Source organism: Cydia amplana, chromosome 23, assembly GCF_948474715.1.
Source record: "Cydia amplana chromosome 23, ilCydAmpl1.1, whole genome shotgun sequence".
NCBI classification, from domain to species: Eukaryota; Metazoa; Arthropoda; class Insecta; order Lepidoptera; family Tortricidae; genus Cydia; species Cydia amplana.
The window spans coordinates 9,425,686-9,443,686 of NC_086091.1; the positions used below are offsets into that span (position 1 = coordinate 9,425,686).

An 18,001-nucleotide genomic window follows, 5' to 3' on the forward strand; every position below is an offset into this window, starting at 1 on the left:
CTAAGTTATCATAGTATGGGGTGTCGATGGGCTGGGTCGATGTTGCTCTGTGGTCTGTGACCGATTAATCGGTCTTTGGCGTTGAACCTACGGTGCGGATATATCGGTCATTGGCGTCCAAAAGGTTAATGGTCAGCAAATAGTGCTGTGACACTTCCTGTAGAACATTTGAAACTCAGCCATCTAGATTTAAAAAAAGTTAAGCCTACTTACTCTAGGAGGCCTCGACCAACGACCACGCTCGCTCTTGACTCGCTCGGCTATAGTGCTGCCACCTGCACGTCTTTTATGACCTGTTTTGTAAAAGTCCTTACAGACGGGCGCACAGGATCTCGACCTTGGTCCGGTTCGAGGCCCGTTCGACCGTGTGTAAGGTGGTCCGCCGTATTAGTACGTCCATTAAGTAGAGTCCAGACGAGCTGGGCAAATCGACTGATTAGATCAGGAAAATAATTGGCGCCAATCTCATCTAGCGTCCACACGTACACAAATTTAATCACCAATTTGCATTCCATAGATACTTACTTCGAAAATTGGCATTTTTGTGTCCGCACCTGCTGATTCGATCGGACAATTTCATCAGATTGGCGAAAAAAGAGTCTCGTCTGGACTCCACTTTAAAGACACAGCTAATAAATTAAATCGAGAAAGATATGCTGACCGAAAATTAGCTTAATGTTAGTATTATCTCACGATAGTTTAAATTTGATTATAATAATATGCTGACCGTTTAAGGTCGCCGACAGGTACTCCCGTCTGTTATAACTTTACAATTCCAAATATTTTATTTATTAGTTTCTAACATTGCCTTGAAATTTAGATGTCATCTTTATCACATTATTTTTCATTGATGATAGTAGTGACGTTATGTTTCTTTACATTCTTATACAAATAATGAAAACAGCTGTAACCTCGGACGTGCCCTTCGATTACAACCATATGAACTAGACCACAACTAGACGCGCAACGAAAACAAACCCATTTTGATACTGGCCACATTCACCTCGATCGCCATTGGTAACGGTTGTGTCAACAAAACTTTTGTTTACAAATGGCCACTGGCGATAAATTCAAAGTTCCTCTGCCATAAGGCCCATAAGATGTGAGAGTGTTTGTTTAGTTTAATATTAGTTTTCAGTGATGGGTAATTGTTGGGCGTACGTTACCCGCCGCCGGAGCGTGCGTAGACGTATAGTGTTAATATTAATAGGTTTAGACAACGCGGGAAAGACTAAAACCGTGAACAATTTGGCAGGAGAGAACGATGATAAAGTTCTGCCGACCGTAGGTTTTAAGGCTGTTAATTTGATTCATAAGGACACCCCGGTGACTATTTACGATTTGGGAGGAGGGCCGCATTTCAGGCAAATATGGTCGCAGTACTATAGCGAGGTACATGGGGTTATATTTGTTATCGACTCGAGTGATTTTTCACGGCTGGATGAATGCCGTGCCGTGTTGGAAGAAGTGTTATCGCATGATAAAATATCAGGTGAGTTGGTGGAACTAATTATTAATTAAATTCGCATATTGGCGATAAAGCAGGCCGACGCGTCGTCGTCGAACCGTGGCGTGTATAATTGATCAATTCTGAGCTGTAGCTAATAATTAAAACGAGACAGCGAAGAGCTCGTGTGGATTTATTTAATTTAAAAAATCAGATTGGTAAAAGCACGCTTTTTTCTTGATATTATCCTTAAATATTTTAGGTTTCGTTTCAAAGTAGATTTTTGTACAATGATAATAGTAAATTTACTGGTTTTTATCCTCATAATCTTCAACCAATTTTACATACCTACTTCCTCTTCTTTCCATATAAAATTATAGAGTTATAATTTAAGTGTCCAGGCTTGATTTGGCACATGTACTTTTCATATTTCTTTATAAACATTGAGTATAGTTAAACCTACTAGGAAATTGGCATATTATTATTGTCAATGTGTGGGTTTCTGCATTCAATTTACAATTAAAATCTTCTTAGAATCTGATTAGTTTCAATAAGATTTGAGACCATTTGAGACATTAAATGTAACATTTGTTAAATGTACTTCCAAATTCTTTCTTATTAAATTCTTCAATTTGTAGGCAAATTTCACATGCATATCAATGGTTTATTAACTACATATCATGGTTGACTGGTAGAGAATGTCTTCTTGTATTAAGTCTGCCAATTGTAGTTTCACATATTGTCAATAATGTAAAAAAAAATCATACTTGACAAATTCATTCATAGACCTCTTGTTGCATCAGTGATGATCAGTGATTGTTCATGTTATTGATAGTGTATTTAAATAAACATAACATATTAAATAAATAAGGTCATTGCGCTAGTTTCCGTCCATTGCTCTAGTTTTCGTCCACTTTGCGGATAAGCAAATAATATAATTTTTAATTAGCTACTTGCGAAATATCATTTTTATGTAGATATATTGTTTAGACATTAAGGATTACAATAAATCGTAATTTGTGTAGCAATGTAGGTTTATATTCAAATTCCGTCAAGTGGACGAAAACTAGAGCTGGACGAAAACTATAGCGCAATGCAAACTATCAAAACTATGCACTCTGATTTTATGTTTTCTTTACTTTTTCTAGCCTTGGGCTATTTCTAACCCACTTAGGGTTAGGGGCAATGAAAATTTCTTAATGTGTTTTATGGTTACACTTCCATAGGCAAACCAATACTGGTGCTGGCCAACAAGCAGGACAAGTCGGGCGCGCTGGACGACATCGATGTAGTCGAGAAACTGAACATAGAACCGCTTGTTAACAAGTAAGTTCGCACTATAGTGTGTATCTAAACAAACCAATACTGGTGCTGGCCAACAAGCAGGACAAGTCTGGCGCGCTGGACGACATCGATGTAGGGTGAAATCACATCTGTCAGCATCGAGCCGCATTTTATATATGAGAAATCGCTCGTTAGTATGAAGATACGTACGCATCGGAAAGCTGAAAGCATGCGTACGCATCTTCATACTAACGAGCAATTTCTCATATATAAAATGCGGCTCGATGCTGACAGATGTGATTCCACCCGTAGTCGAGAAACTGAACATAGAACCGCTTGTTATCAAGTAAGTTCGCAGTATCTAGACACGCGGTAGCGTGTCCAGCCAAGTTTAGTGTGTACCTGAACAAACCAATACTGGTGCTGGCCAACAAGCAGGACAAGACTGGCGCGCTGGACGACATCGATGTCGTCGAGAAACTAAACATAGAACCGCTCGTTAACAAGTAAGTTCGCAGTATAGTGGGTAGGTACCTAAACAAACCAATACTGGTGCTGGCCAACAAGCAGGACAAGTCTGGCGCGCTGGACGACAGCGATGTAGTCGAGAAACTGAACATAGAACCGCTTGTTAACAAGTAATTTCGCACTATAGTGTGTATCTAAACAAACCAATACTGGTGCTGGCCAACAAGCTGGACAAGTCTGGCGGGCTGGACGACAGCGATGTAGTCGAGAAACTGAACATAGAACCGCTTGTTAACAAGTAAGTTCACACTATAGTGTGTACGTAAACAAACCAATACTGGTGCTGTCCAACAAGCAGGACAAGCGCGCTGGACGACATCGATGTAGTCGAGAAACTGAACATAGAACCGCTTGTTAACAAGTAAGTTCGCAGTATAGTGTGTACCTGAACAAACCAATACTGGTGCTGGCCAACAAGCAGGACAAGACTGGCGCGCTGGACGACATCGATGTAGTCGAGAAACTGAACATAGAACCCATTGTTAACAAGTAAGTTCGCACTATAGTGTGTATCTAAACAAACCAATACTGGTGCTGGCCAACAAGCAGGACAAGTCGGGCACGCTGGACGACATCGATGTAGTCGAGAAACTGAACATAGAACCGCTTGTTAACAAGTAAGTTCACACTATAGTGTGTACGTAAACAAACCAATACTGGTGCTGGCCAACAAGCAGGACAAGCGCGTTGGCGACATCGATGTAGTCGAGAAACTGAACATAGAACCGCTTGTTAACAAGTAAGTTCGCAGTCTGTCGAAATTTGTCACAAAAAACGTAATGTCACCTCCACTGCATAAACTGTATTCCATATTCCTTGGTGACATTGACATTGCCCCTATTCCGATAGGCTGAAGACTTACAAGACTTAAGCATACGGGTACTAGATAGGCTTACAACACTTGACATTATTACACACACACACACACACAGCATTTTTTTATTATTATAGGTATTTTATAAACTGGGGATTTTTTGCGTTGATTCATGAAAATTTGTCTTTCCCATCATTAATCATAAAAATGGGTTGAATGGCGTACAGGTACTTAAGTTTTAAAATTTACCTCCGACGTTCAGTCTTTCTCCAAGACAATGACGTCATCAAAAAGTCGGAGTTAAATTTGAAAACTTAATTATACGCGCAATGAAGTTACATTTTATAATTAATATATAATGCGTAAAGATCGTAAAGTTCTTAGTACATAGGATGAAAAACTAACACAGAACATTATAGACTTTTGTATTACATATGAGCTTCCAACTAAGGGCGTCCGCTGGCTGGGTGCACGGAGCGGGCGCACGCATGCGGGTGCCATAGGGATGATGACACATGTTGAATTTTATAACAAACTATTAAAATAGATAGCAAACGAGCAATTTATCACAATATTTCACCGACAAAAACGCAATTTTCTTGTTTTGTCCATACTACAAGATGGGCTCCCAGAGACCTTGACGTCACGTTCCCTTCTCGTTTTGTTTAGGGCGTTTCGCGAGTGAAGTGCGACTGTCTCGGCCTTTGACTTGAATTTCTGACTTTTGTGTTACTTTAATGTCCCATATAGACATTTGATCCTAAAAACAAACCGACACAAACAAAGACATAGTCCTAGGAAGACCGTGACGAAAAACGAAAAAGACTTGTTAAGAAAGAGACAGGTTACATAATTGTACTTAAGACGATAGGGACATATAGCGATTGAGACGAATAAAGAATGAGTGACGAACACAGAATGAGACGGACATAAGAAATGAACGAAAAACGAATGGGACGAATTACGCTGATACCTTTTTAACACGCTCGCCCGCTCCGTGTAACCGCGCCAGCTAGCGGATAGGGCGTACGCGATAGAAAGATAGCGTTTCGTTGTCGTAGCGCAAACGGTTGTCATCTTGGCAAGGGCCCCCAAACAACGATAGTGAAATTCCTTTTAGCTTAGAACTTATTTTTTTCAGATACCGATGTCCAACCCTAGTGGAATCCTACACCGCCGAAACGGAAACGAAGAAAAAAAAGCCTAAAATCGACCCAGGTCTAAAAAAGGGTTACCACTGGCTCCTGAACTACATCGTGCGTCGTTATGGAGACATAAACCTGCGCGTGCAGACAGACATACATGCAGAGTTGGAGAGGAGGCGGCTGCAAAGCAAAGCGAGCCAGACTTTTACTGCCGACAGCGAAAACACGCAAACTGGTAGGTTTTACGCTGCATTTCGACTATTTCGAGGCTTGCTAAGGCCTCCGCAAACGGTTCTAAAACTTAAATTAAAAAGACAAGACACAGAACACATGGCACATTGGCACCATGTTAGGACATTGAAAAAAAATCTTACATCTAGGTAGTTTATGAACATTAGGAGTATTCCTAATTTTACATTTAATTAAAACATTTTCTTAACTTATATCTAACAAACAATAGTCGTACCTAAATACTTTAAAACAGTTGTTGTGGTATAGTGTTTTAAAATTCTTGGTCTCTTTCACAGGCTTTGAAAATCCAAACTTCAATCTCGAAAGCAAGGATTCCGAAGGTGTCATAGTGGTCAAGCCGATCTCCATGAAAACCAATAGTGTGGACACCACAGTTACCATCGAGAGTGTCGACAAGCCAAAGTTATCGCCGCTTTTTGGTCGAGCTAGTACAGAGGCGATGCCCACAGCAAGGTATTTATACGGTATAAGGTGTGGTGACTATAGTTACCAACCAAAATAGTCTAAACTAGAATTCATAGTTGTTAAGCCGGTCTCAATTAAAACAGACAATGTGGATACCACAGTTACCATCGACAGTGTCGACAAGCCAAAATTATCGCCGCTTTTTGGTCGAGCTAGTACAGAGGCGATGCCCACAGCAAGGTATTTATACACATCTTAAAGTGTGGTGACTATAGTTACCAACCAAAATAGTCTAAACTAGAATTCATAGTTGTTAAGCCGGTCTCAATTAAAACAGACAATGTGGATACCACAGTTACCATCGACAGTGTCGACAAGCCAAAATTATCGCCGCTTTTTGGTCGAGCTAGTACAGAGGCGATGCCCACAGCAAGGTATTTATACACATCTTAAAGTGTGGTGACTATAGTTACCAACCAAAAACCAGAACTCATAGTTGTTAAGCCGGTCTCAATCAAAACAGACAATGTGGATACCACAGTTACCATCGAGAGTGTCGACAAGCCAAAATTATCGCCGCTTTTTGGTCGAGCTAGTACAGAGGCGATGCCCACAGCAAGGTATTTATACACATCTTAAAGTGTGGTGACTATAGTTACCAACCAAAAACCAGAACTCATAGTTGTTAAGCCGGTCTCAATCAAAACAGTGTGGACACCACAGTTACCATCGAGAGTGTTGACAAGCCAAAATTATCGCCGCTTTTTGGTCGAGCTAGTACAGAGGCAATGCCAACAGCAAGGTATTTATGGGTGAATCAACTTTTTCTTGTCACTCGTTGCCATGGTTACGTTCTCCTGGGTCACTCTTTAAAACCTGATCTTTAGGCATTTAAATTCACCAAACAAGCTTTATTGTGATACTTATAAACTCTTTCCATTGAGGGTCGTCTACCAAGCGTGTCAGAAGAAGGTGGTGTACAATGTCTTCTAACAAACTATGCGGACAGAATAACAACAAGAAATAGTTGATCCACTCTTATACGAAAATAAAGTTTAAACCTGGACTTATGGTATAAATATAGTCGACCTCTATCAAATCGGACAGCGTGGCTATGGGCGCTTTCAACTCTAGTTGCATAGTTGGTATGCAGTTATGCATTATCCATTAAAAACTGGTTGGATTGTAATGGGGATTCATAATAATTAAGAAGTTATTTAATAGTATTTTATGCAACCGTTGTTTAAGAGAGGTCAAAAAAGGCGAGTGGCGTTAGTAACAATTTGAGGCGAAGCCGAAAATTGTTAATAAAGACGCCACGAGTATTTTTTGACTCAGTTAAACAACGTTGCATACAATACTTTTTCTACGACCAAGCACTTTGAAATAAAATTGTAAATTTAACAAATATTTTTAATTCAAGAAGTAGCAAAAATGGAGGGTACGGACGGGAAAAGAATGCATGAATGAATGAAATTTAAAAAAAACATGTCTATGGTTCACTTATTTGTCAGAGATGACATTTAAAATAAGGTTGGCAACACTGCATTTCATTCAATATTTTTTAAGTAATGACCACTTACGAAGTATCGTAAAATCGCCAAAAAGATACTGCGTGTATGCACAAATTCTTTTTTGGGGAATAGACTAAATACTTGTCTTGACAACTATAAGGTAGGGTTTTAAAGGTGTGTGCACGACCCTTTAAATGACAAATAAAGGTACGGGAGTAGAAAATAGTTATTTGTACAACAAGAGATCAAAGTTTGATATTTCTTCGAGTGCTTATTTTGAGTCCCGTGCAAGCGAAAGATTCTATAATAGATTCACGAGCGTAGCGAGTGAATCTAATTTAGAATCTTGAGCGTAGTAAGGGACTCAAAAGCGCACGAGATGTAAATAACTTTGATCTCGTGTAGTTCACAAAACTTTTCACCTCAGCAGTGAGAACATATTAGAGAACCCGAAAAATGTATTCCTTCTTCATCACTTACCTCTATTCACTCATGTTTTCTTAAGATATGCCAACAATTAAATTTTCACCTCAGCATCTCGAACAAGGGTACTTTGCTACTTAAAAACAGTGAGCAAAATCAAATTTTGCTCACTGAGTGAGCAAAATCGCGTTTTGCTCATTTTGTCTCACTCAGAGAGCAAAATGCGATTTTGCTCACTGTTTTTAAGTAGCAAAGTACCCTTGTTCGAGCTGCTGAGGTGAAAAGGGTATTTTCGTTTTGAAGGGTGGAGTTGGAGCCTCGGGCGGAATTCAGAAAGCTTTCACCAATCGCTCGCAACAGAAGCGGTGGCAACCACATCGACTTTATGAACAGGCCACATTCTAGTCCCACGAAAAAGATGAAGGTAATTATTAGCTCGAAATTTGCCGATGACGTCAATGCAGATAAGATAAGATAACGAGAACAGTGTACCAGTAAACTAAACACACAATTTTATTAAACAATCGTACCTTACGGTAACAACTTTAGTTAAGATACTACTTACGGGTAGGGGTGGAAGGCAATTAAAAGTACATTTAATAAAAATAATTAGAATTTTAGACAAGGGCTGATTTAGACGGTGCGCGAACTCGCATGCGATTTTAGTAACATTGCGGACTGTTGGTTACGTCCAATTCAACCGGCCGATCAAAACCCGCAATGTAATGAACAGAGCTCGGATTTTTCACGGCAAAACAAAACACTATCGGAATCTAGCCAGTGATAGAAACATTATTTTATCGATATCGATAATTCAGTACTAGAAGAAAATACGTCACCAAATAAAATAAATATGTAATAAAAACATTTGTATGAAGTTATATAATAGAAACAGACGCAATTTCTTCTTCAAAATCTACGTCAGTACACACAGCAGCACATGGCATTTTATTTGTGTAATAGTGATAGGAGTAGATAATCATTAGCTTTTCAACATTCTCTGGGAGTAAACAGTTTCGTTTATCACAGTAGGGTTGGGGCGAAAAAAAGATTTTTCCCCCACTTCATGTGTATGGGAGGTACCCCAAAAAAACATATTTTTTTAGATTTTATTGTACCACTTTTTCGGCGTGGAAAATATACATACTCATACCACAGCTCATACCAAATTTCAGCGTTGTAGCACTAACGGTCACTGAGATTATCCGCGGACGGATGGACGGACGGACGGACAGACATGGCGAAACTATAAGGGTTCCTAGTTGACTACGGAACCCTAAAAATGTATTGAGGCAATACCTGTCATATACTCTAGTAATACTCGATATCGATAAAATAATATTTCTAGCACTGGCTAGATTACGCTAGTGTTTTGTTTTGCCGTGAAAAATCCGAGCTCTGGTAATGAAACACGCATGCGAGTTCTCGCATCGTCTAAATGGGCCCTAAGTCCCTCGCACTACCTAGTTAATAAAACCTTTAATACCTATTAAATATAGCAACTTGTATTTCTTGCAGGTCGAGCCATTGTGTCAAAACTCATCTCTAGAGTGTGAAGAGAAAACGGCTCGAGAGCCGGAGCGACCGCGCCGTGTTATCAGAGATGGGGAAATTATGCGGAGAGAAATATTACTAGCTGACCGAGGTATGTTGCGACCACAGTACTCGCAGGTTGAGTCATGAGTCAGAACTCATCTCTGAAGAGAAAACTGCTCGAGAGCCGGAGCGACCACGCCGTGTTATCAGAGATGGGGAAATTATGCGGAGAGAAATATTACTAGCTGACCGAGGTATGTTGTGACAACAGTACTTGCAGGTTGAGTCATATGAGTCGAAACTCATCTGTAGAAAAAACGGCTCGAGAGCCGGAGCGACCACGCCGTGTTATCAGAGATGGGGAAATTATGCGGAGAGAAATATTACTCGCTGACCGAGGTATGTTGTGACAACAGTACTTGCAGGTTGAGTCATATGAGTCGAAACTCATCTGTAGAAAAAACGGCTCGAGAGCCGGAGCGACCACGCCGTGTTATCAGAGACGGGGAAATTATGCGGAGAGAAATATTACTAGCTGACCGAGGTATGTTGCGACCACAGCACTTGCAGGTTGAGTCATATGAGTCAGAACTCATCTCTGAAGAGAAAACTGCTCGAGAGCCGGAGCGACCACGGCATGTTATCAGAGACGGGGAAATTATGCGGAGAGAAATATTACTCGCTGACCGAGGTATATTTTACTCTGGCAAACCCACTGTCAGTGGAGTGGGGTCCCTTTGTTTCCCATAAAGTTTTAAGTCATAATGTATTGTTTGTCATATTACCATTAGTCATAAAACTGAAACCGTTACCTTTTCAGAATTTTCGTAAGGTTATCCTATAGATAGGTTAGGTTAGGTTTGTTTTATGGCAATCCTGAAAAGTGACGCGTTTCTGAACCAAATGAATTATAACTAATGAAAACGCGGGCAAACAGTATGACTTAAAACTCTTTGGGGAAATAGAGACCCTGTGCAAACGCTATTAGGACTTGCGAAAATGCCCTAAAATGTGCATTAATGTTTCAGATGTCAACAAAACGGCGTCTTCAGACGTGACCCCGCTGCGGGACGCGGCCACGCTGCCGGCGGGCGGGCGGCCCGCCTCCGCCTCGCAGCTCGTGCGCCGCCAGCTGGAGGTGTCGGCGCACAGGCGGCGCCTTAGCTTGCGATGTGAGTGCTAATTAGAGATGCCACGAATATTCGACAACTATTCGGTATTCGGCCTATTCGGCCATTTTGCCGAATATCTGTTGCGCCTACCCAAAAAGAAAAATAACACAACATAAATAACCGCAAACCACTATATTTCATTTTGACATGTTTTCTTGGAAAGTTGTTAAATACGAAGACCGTGTTTCTGAGCATTTGATGATTACAAATAATTTTATTTTTCACCTCAGCAGCTGAGGTGAAAACTTAATTGTTGGTATATCTTAAGAAAACATGAGTGAATAGGTAAGTGATGAAGAAGGAATACATTTTTCGGGTTCTCTAATATGTTCTCACTGCTGAGGTGAAAAGTTTTATGAACTACACGAGATCAAAGTTATTTACATCTCGTGCGCTTTTGAGTCCCTTACTACGCTCAAGATTCTAAATTAGATTCATCTAGTATAGAATCTTTCGCTTGCACGGGACTCAAAATAAGCACTTGAAGAAATATCAAACTTTGATCTCTTGTTGTACAAATACTATTTTATCATGGGTCTGATTTGATTGACTGTAACTACATACATTCACTAGTTCTGGTTAATGGGTCAATCATCTATTTCTTGTTGTTATTCTGTCCCATCCGAGAGGAGACAATAGTAGCGTAGATTGTTAGAAGAACTGCTGTACCATGTTCTACTAACATGCTCAGTAGATCTCCCATTATGGAAAGGTCTTATAACTACCATAAAATGCAAGTTTGGTTCATTTAAAATACGAAAAACCTAGAGTTTTAAGAGTGACTTAGGAGACCGTAACCATAGCAACGTGTGACAAGAAAAAGTTGATTAACTCTAATCTAAACTAAGAAATTCGTCGGAATTTAACAATATTGTGAGATTTCTTTCCACCATTTTTCCTGTTTCTTACCAGCAGCGCAGCAGCACTGTCAATAGGCTACTTTCCTGCTAGTCAAATCAGCTTCATTTTTAGAACTGTCAAAACGATTTGCTAATATGGAATGTATATGAAAACTAGCGACCCGCCCCGGCTTCGCACGGGTTAACAAATTATACAAAAACCTTCCTCTTGAATCACTCTATCTATTATAAAAAACCGCATGAAAATCCGTTGCGTAGTTTTAAAGATCTAAGCATATATACATACAGACAGACAGCGGGAAGCGACTTTGTTTTATACTGTGTAAAGTCTATTTTTTAATTCGGTAGACTAAAATGACATTTCATAGTATGAAATGACATTTTATGTTCATACTATGAACTGTCATTTCAGTCTACCGAATAAAAAAATAGACTTTAGTGACGAGTATAATGACGTCACGGTCAACTCGCCTACTTTTTATATTTCAATCTGATTTATTAAACATAAATTGTGTTTAAAAATAACGCTGTGAAATAATTTATTTTAAGAAGAGGAAACATCCGTTTCTTAAAAAAATACTCTTTGACAGATATGATAAATTATACGTATAATTTGTAATATTTTTGCAGACGTGCGTAACAAGACGAGCCCGGAACGTGTCTCCATGATGGTGTACGAACCGAAAAAGAGACACCTCGACAAGGGGGACTTTCAGCACGCCACCAACTGACGCCGGTATGTATAGGTACATTTACCCTAGGGTTCCGTACATCAAAGGGAAAAAACGGAACCCTTATAGGATCACTCGTGCGTCTGTCTGTCCGACCATTCCCCCCCCTTCATCTCCAAAACTACTGGGTCTAAAATTTTAAACAAATACACAAAGTAGTTATAGTATGAATTATCTGAGATGATTTTTTCGGGCTCGGGCCCTAGTCTAATAAACAAAAGGTTTCCTTTATACAGTGCTTACACCTGTTTACTGCTAATAGGCCCTACATAAGTAACGGGAACAAACCCGTTTAAAATAGTACATTACTGCAGACGCCGGGAAAGAAGGGCTTGCCGGGTGAGTAGGTATAGCCGGCCGACCGTAGGGAGGCCGGATAGTGATACGAAGCCGGCAAGACCTTTTCACGGCTAGGCATGTATAGTGCTTTTCTCAAACATGCAATGAAATAAAAAAATACACCACTCAAAAAAACAAATTTATAATCTTTATAATAAAAATCCAACTTCACAACAAAAGTTTTTTAATTTTTCTTCCAATCCCGCTATAGTTGTTTTTTTTTTTTTACGGAAGTCGTCCGTATTTCGCGTGTGTAGTGTTCGAATAGACCTTATTAGGGCCATTATACACAATCTGATAATAAGAATCTCAATTTCTATAAATAAAATAAATGCAGAGGATTTTAAATATTGTCTATGGTCTCTGGTGACTTACGTATAGACAAAATTTTAAATTTATTCATCAACACATTGAATCATACAGATTCGTATTCTTAATATCAGTACGTTCGTGTATAACAGGCGTTAACACGGATATTTTGGTCCGATAACCATTCATTCACCAAAAATATAAAAAAAAAATATAATTCGGCTGTTTAGTCTGTTCATGGACACAGACCCCATGTTTACATTAGAATTTAAAAAAAAAATACTTCCCGGCCTAGGCCTTCAATTTCGTATGAAATTCCTTTACAGTTCTCTGGAGTTGCTCCGCCCTAAACGTGATACTTCGAAGCCTGATATAACGCCCGGAGCGACGACATTTCATTGCATGTTTGAGAAAAGCAAATTTACCATTCTATTTATATGGTTCAATTTCATGAAACAACCCATTTGTTCTCAGAATGAGCTGTCACATAAATTTGAACCTTAATACTATCACGATAGTTGCTTTTTAAACGACATGGTTACTTTGGCACGTGCTGAAGACCGCTCTTAAAAGAAACGAAAGGCTTTTGTTTAACAGATTAGTGCTCGAGCCCGAAAAAATCATCTGAGATAATTCATAGATGGAAAACCTATTAGAAATGTGCAGTCAAGCGTGAGTCGGACTCGATGATTTTATCTACAGGTCTCGTTTCTATTTACAGGTAGTAAAAAGTTTCCGCTGTGATGGGACCACTGATTGACAAATAGTTTTAATGATAAAAAGGTTGTATGCATATCTTTTTCTTTAAACAGACGTTCCTTGTTTTGTTAAAATGAATTTAAATGAATATTATAAAGAAAACACATATTTTGATTTATTTCATTTAGATAAATCAAGAATTTAAACTTTGTGCCATACTGGCAATGATTCTAAAAGTAGAATCTAAAAAAATCGCTGAAATAGATGGAGCTGTACGGCACTAACGTTTGGTTACCAAGGTTACCGCAAAATGTACGAAGCTGTACAGGGCTGCCAAATTCGAAGCAGGAATTTGTGTTAAATATAAATAAGAAATATTACATTTATTAGCCTTTATTTGTAAGGGACATTATAATTATAAAAGGTACCTAAATCGTCAAGTTCTCACCAAGTTGACATATGGACGAAGCCAAAGGTTAGTAAAACAGGGTTTAATATATAGAAGCGGGAATAATAAGAACAGTTTAAATTAATTAGTTATAAAAGTAATATAAGTATTTGGAAAATAAGTTTTTGGCAAAAAAACATTTTTTTATCTTTTATCGCTGACTGTACTTTTCTTACGACAGACAACTAATACTCATCGAGACAATTCTAAAAACCCCTAACACAATTAGGTTGCGTTGTTTCATCACAGAGTTCCTATGGCCACCTCCTGTCTCCATCATCAGATCAGCTCGATGGTACCATAATATTGCATTGTCACCCGACTTACATGTGTATGCAAAGTTTCAGCTCAATCGGAAACCGGGAAGTGGATCAAATTTAACTTGCAAGATTCCATTACATAGTTACATACAGGTCGACCTAATAAAAGCTTGTTAATTAGTGTGGCATACGTTCACAATGTTTACTTTTTGTGTTGTTCTGTCTAGTCTAGTCTATAATAGCAGACGTAGTTTGTTAGTTTTGTTTCAAGTTCTACTAAAACGCCTTTTAAAAAGTTGTAACCATGGCAACGAGTAACAATAAAGATTGAGTCACCCATATCTTACATATCCTCCTAAGGCCCAGCAATACAAACGAAACATCCAAAATTTGCCACTGAAATTAGAACCTAAATTGTAGGAAATAGACTTGATTTTGCGTTGATTGAAAATTGAACGAATCAAAGCAAAAGCGACTCTGTTCCAATTGAACATGGCTTAAATTACATCGAACTGAATAGGTACTTTAGGTAGGACCTTGGGCCTTAGGATACAATAAATCATAAAATTATACGTAGTTATTTCATTAAGGTCAATGTGGAAAAATCGTCTATAAGGCAAGACCGTCTACAAGCTCTTTCGTCGCTTTTAACCTTTTCCACGCCGTGTCAAACACAAAAGCTGTCACTCAGACGCCACATCATCAAAACTCAAGTTGAATTTTATGTATATGCGCGTAGGTCGATGTTGCTCTGTGGTCTGTGACAGATTAATCGGTCTTTGGCGTTGAACCTACGGTGCGGATATATCGGTCATTGGCGTCCAAAAGGTTAACTATTGCGTTTGCACACACACTCCACTTACAGAAGGTCGGTAGAGCAGAAGGGGTAAAAGCGACGTTCGTATACAGATCAATGATATTATATAATAGTTACGTTATACTCATACTTACAAGCAGCACTTGGAGCACAAAAAATACTTCCATATTTATTTCTGTGCCTACGAAGAAATCTGTTATTTTTGATTAGTTTTCTCATTACATCCATCTTTGTCACACTCGTTGTTAAACATAAGGTCGTCTCTTTCTCTTTCGGTGTGCGGGAGCTCGTTAGCACGTGCACGTTTCTCGCTTCTCCAGCCGCGTCTAAAGGAAACTTGTCCAATTTGTCTCCAATATTGAGTTATAAATCATTGATACCGATACGAAAGTTCTTGTCCTATGACGATCTTCCCTACAATCAATGTTGTATGCCGGTCTTACCCGCATTGATCTTGCTCTAGTAGACATATGATTTTAGTACCGACATAGAAATATAAACATAGTTTCCGAAAAATATGTAACATATGGAACTAGGGAACATATTTTTATACTAGTCCATTCTAGTTAAATACTGCCATAATGTGATTTTAAAACATACATGATATAGCTTGTATTGTATTGTAGTTTTATATTATAGATTTATTGTTGGTTATAACAATTTTATCAGTAGTTACGTAGTATTTCACTCAGTGTTGTGAATAACGCTTATTTTTAGGCTTAAAGACTCGAGCCCTCAAGACTCGAAGTCTTGAAGACTCGACTATATTTGAGAATTGTATTTATTTATTTTACGCGTATGGATGTAAGAGATCGTCTTTGTCGCCTTTGATGCGTCTCCTCGAGAGTCTTAACGGCTCGACTTTCGAGTCTTTAAGCCTCGAAATGAGCGTTATTCACAACAATAATTTCACTTTATATGGCGTAATTTGCAATAAGTATTTGTATAACTCTATTTTTATTAGTTTGTAATGCAAAGTCGTGAAATAGTTGGAACTACTTTGTAATGTACTTACACGTCATAAGTATGTAGTTCAAAAAGTAGAATCTTGGGCGTTGCGAGGAATTCAAAGACCGAAAGGGAAGACCTCTGCTACAACGCAAAAAATGATTATCAATTTCACCAATCATCGAATTTAAACTGTCGTAAGTCATTCTAACGTTAAACTTTATAACAAGTTAAACAAGTATACTGAGCATGAATAATTTCGTACATTGGCGGCACAGACAAGACATCCTCTAGACCGAGCATAGTAACGCTACCCACTCTGCCACTATATACGGTAGTTTTACTCCATCTTCCAGTCAAAGTGTCAGAATCCCGAGCCGTGATTGGTCCGTGTCTTTGAACGGACCAATCACGGCACGGGACTCGCTCACCTCGTCCCCCGGACCCCCTTATTTTGGCAGCATCGGTTTCATGAAATAATGGCTCTAAACTCCGTTTAGAGGATTCCTAGTCTATGATTGGCGGTCAATGTGGTGCGAGTGGGACAGCAATATCGCGGGTCAATATACGAAGTTCTTCCGTGCTTAGCGGCCTTACTTTCGCTTAGGTTGACTTTAATAAAGTAACTGGCCGCCCTAAATTAAAAATGAATTCTATTCACCTATAAACAGAATTCATTTTAGTATAAGGTTGCATAACTGGCCACCTTATACTAAAATGAATTCTATTTGCTTATAGGTGAATAGAATTATTTTTCACACCTCCTATTCAGAAAAGAGCTTTTTCTTCCCTGTTAGGAGGGATCAAAGTGGCACTTTTCCTCCCTGCTAGGAGGGATGAAAGTAACACTTTTCTTTTCTAGCAAACTTTTTTTAAATTTTTTGCACATTATTTTTTAGCTTAAATAATCTGTTTAAGCATCAGATTGTGTCAACACTAAGATTTTTTTTATTTTCCTCATAATCGATGTGAAAAGCAGTATGTGTCACACGGTATCAAAATTATTTCGTCTTGGGCGTTAACACTTGAATCCCTCATTACGCTTAGGATTGTAGAATCCATCCCTTCATTCGGGATTCAATGTACGCCCTTGACGGAAATATATCATTTTGATCCCTTGTAAGTCTTGTAACACAAACTACTATTTAGGTTTGGGGTGGCCGGTTACTAAAAGTGGCCAGTTACTGGCGAATTACCCTACTATAGCGCAAGAAAGAGTTACGCTTTACCTATTGATTAATGATGAATAAATATTAATAATAGATTTAAATACATAGTATTTACCTACGGTAATTTTGTACTTTGTATAACTTAATATTTATAATAATAAATGATAAACTTGATAATTATCTTGTGTGTCAGTTATCAGTTTAGATAAAAATGATATTAGAAACCGCAATATCATTTTTGAAGACCTATCCATAGATACCCCACACATATGGGTTTGATGACAAAAATTTTTTTGAGTTTCAGTTCTAAGTATGGGGACCCCCAAAATTTATTGTTTTTTTTTCTATTTTTGTGTGAAAATCATAATGCGGTTCACAGAATACATCTACTTACCAAGTTTCAACAGTATAGTTGTTATAGTTTCGGAGAAAAGTGTCTGTGACATACGGACGGACAGACAGACAGACAGACACACAGACAGACAGACAGACATGACGAATCTATAAGGGTTCCGTGTTTTGCCATTTGGCTACGGAACCCTAAAAAATATGTCCCAAGATGTCTGCTCCATCACGTCTAGGGCTTGCAAATATTCGAAACTTTCAGATATTCGAATATTCGACTTTTTCTGACGACGTATTCGAATATTCGAATAATTATTCGAATATTATAAAAAATGAGAAAAGGAACGAGAAATCGATTTATTATCGTTTTATTCAAAAGCTTTTTTCACATATTGCTAAAACTAAGGATATTTGGCAGAAATCCACTTAATTGACTAGATTTTATCATCCTACTATTTATAAGATGCCCACATTTATGTATAAAAACAAGTAAAACGCCAAAATTAAACGTATTTAATATTTCTAGATAAAACTTATTATAAATGCGTCGTTGCGT

General features: G+C 38.5%; 1 protein-coding gene across 1 annotated transcript; it reads left to right on the top strand.

The window, feature by feature from the left end:
- The first annotated feature begins 959 nt into the window (after window positions 1–959).
- On the top strand, window positions 960–13,525 carry LOC134658606 (ADP-ribosylation factor-like protein 13B). Its single transcript, XM_063514259.1, has 9 exons — window positions 960–1,492; window positions 2,674–2,773; window positions 5,215–5,453; window positions 5,746–5,923; window positions 8,116–8,236; window positions 9,331–9,457; window positions 10,377–10,520; window positions 12,011–12,116; window positions 13,481–13,525. The coding sequence occupies exons 1-8, from the start codon at window positions 1,141–1,143 to the stop codon at window positions 12,109–12,111; spliced, it is 1,362 nt and encodes a 453-aa protein (XP_063370329.1). The 5' UTR covers window positions 960–1,140; the 3' UTR covers window positions 12,112–12,116; window positions 13,481–13,525.
- The last annotated feature ends 4,476 nt before the right edge of the window (window positions 13,526–18,001 follow it).

Bases quoted from the DNA above. Each gene is read 5' to 3' on its own strand.
- LOC134658606 (XM_063514259.1), top strand. From the start codon at position 1,141: ATGGGTAATTGTTGGGCGTACGTTACCCGCCGCCGGAGCGTGCGTAGA. The intron at 5,924-8,115 runs GTATTTATACGG...TTCGTTTTGAAG, and splicing joins GAGGCGATGCCCACAGCAAG to GGTGGAGTTGGAGCCTCGGG. The intron at 8,237-9,330 runs GTAATTATTAGC...TATTTCTTGCAG, and splicing joins GTCCCACGAAAAAGATGAAG to GTCGAGCCATTGTGTCAAAA.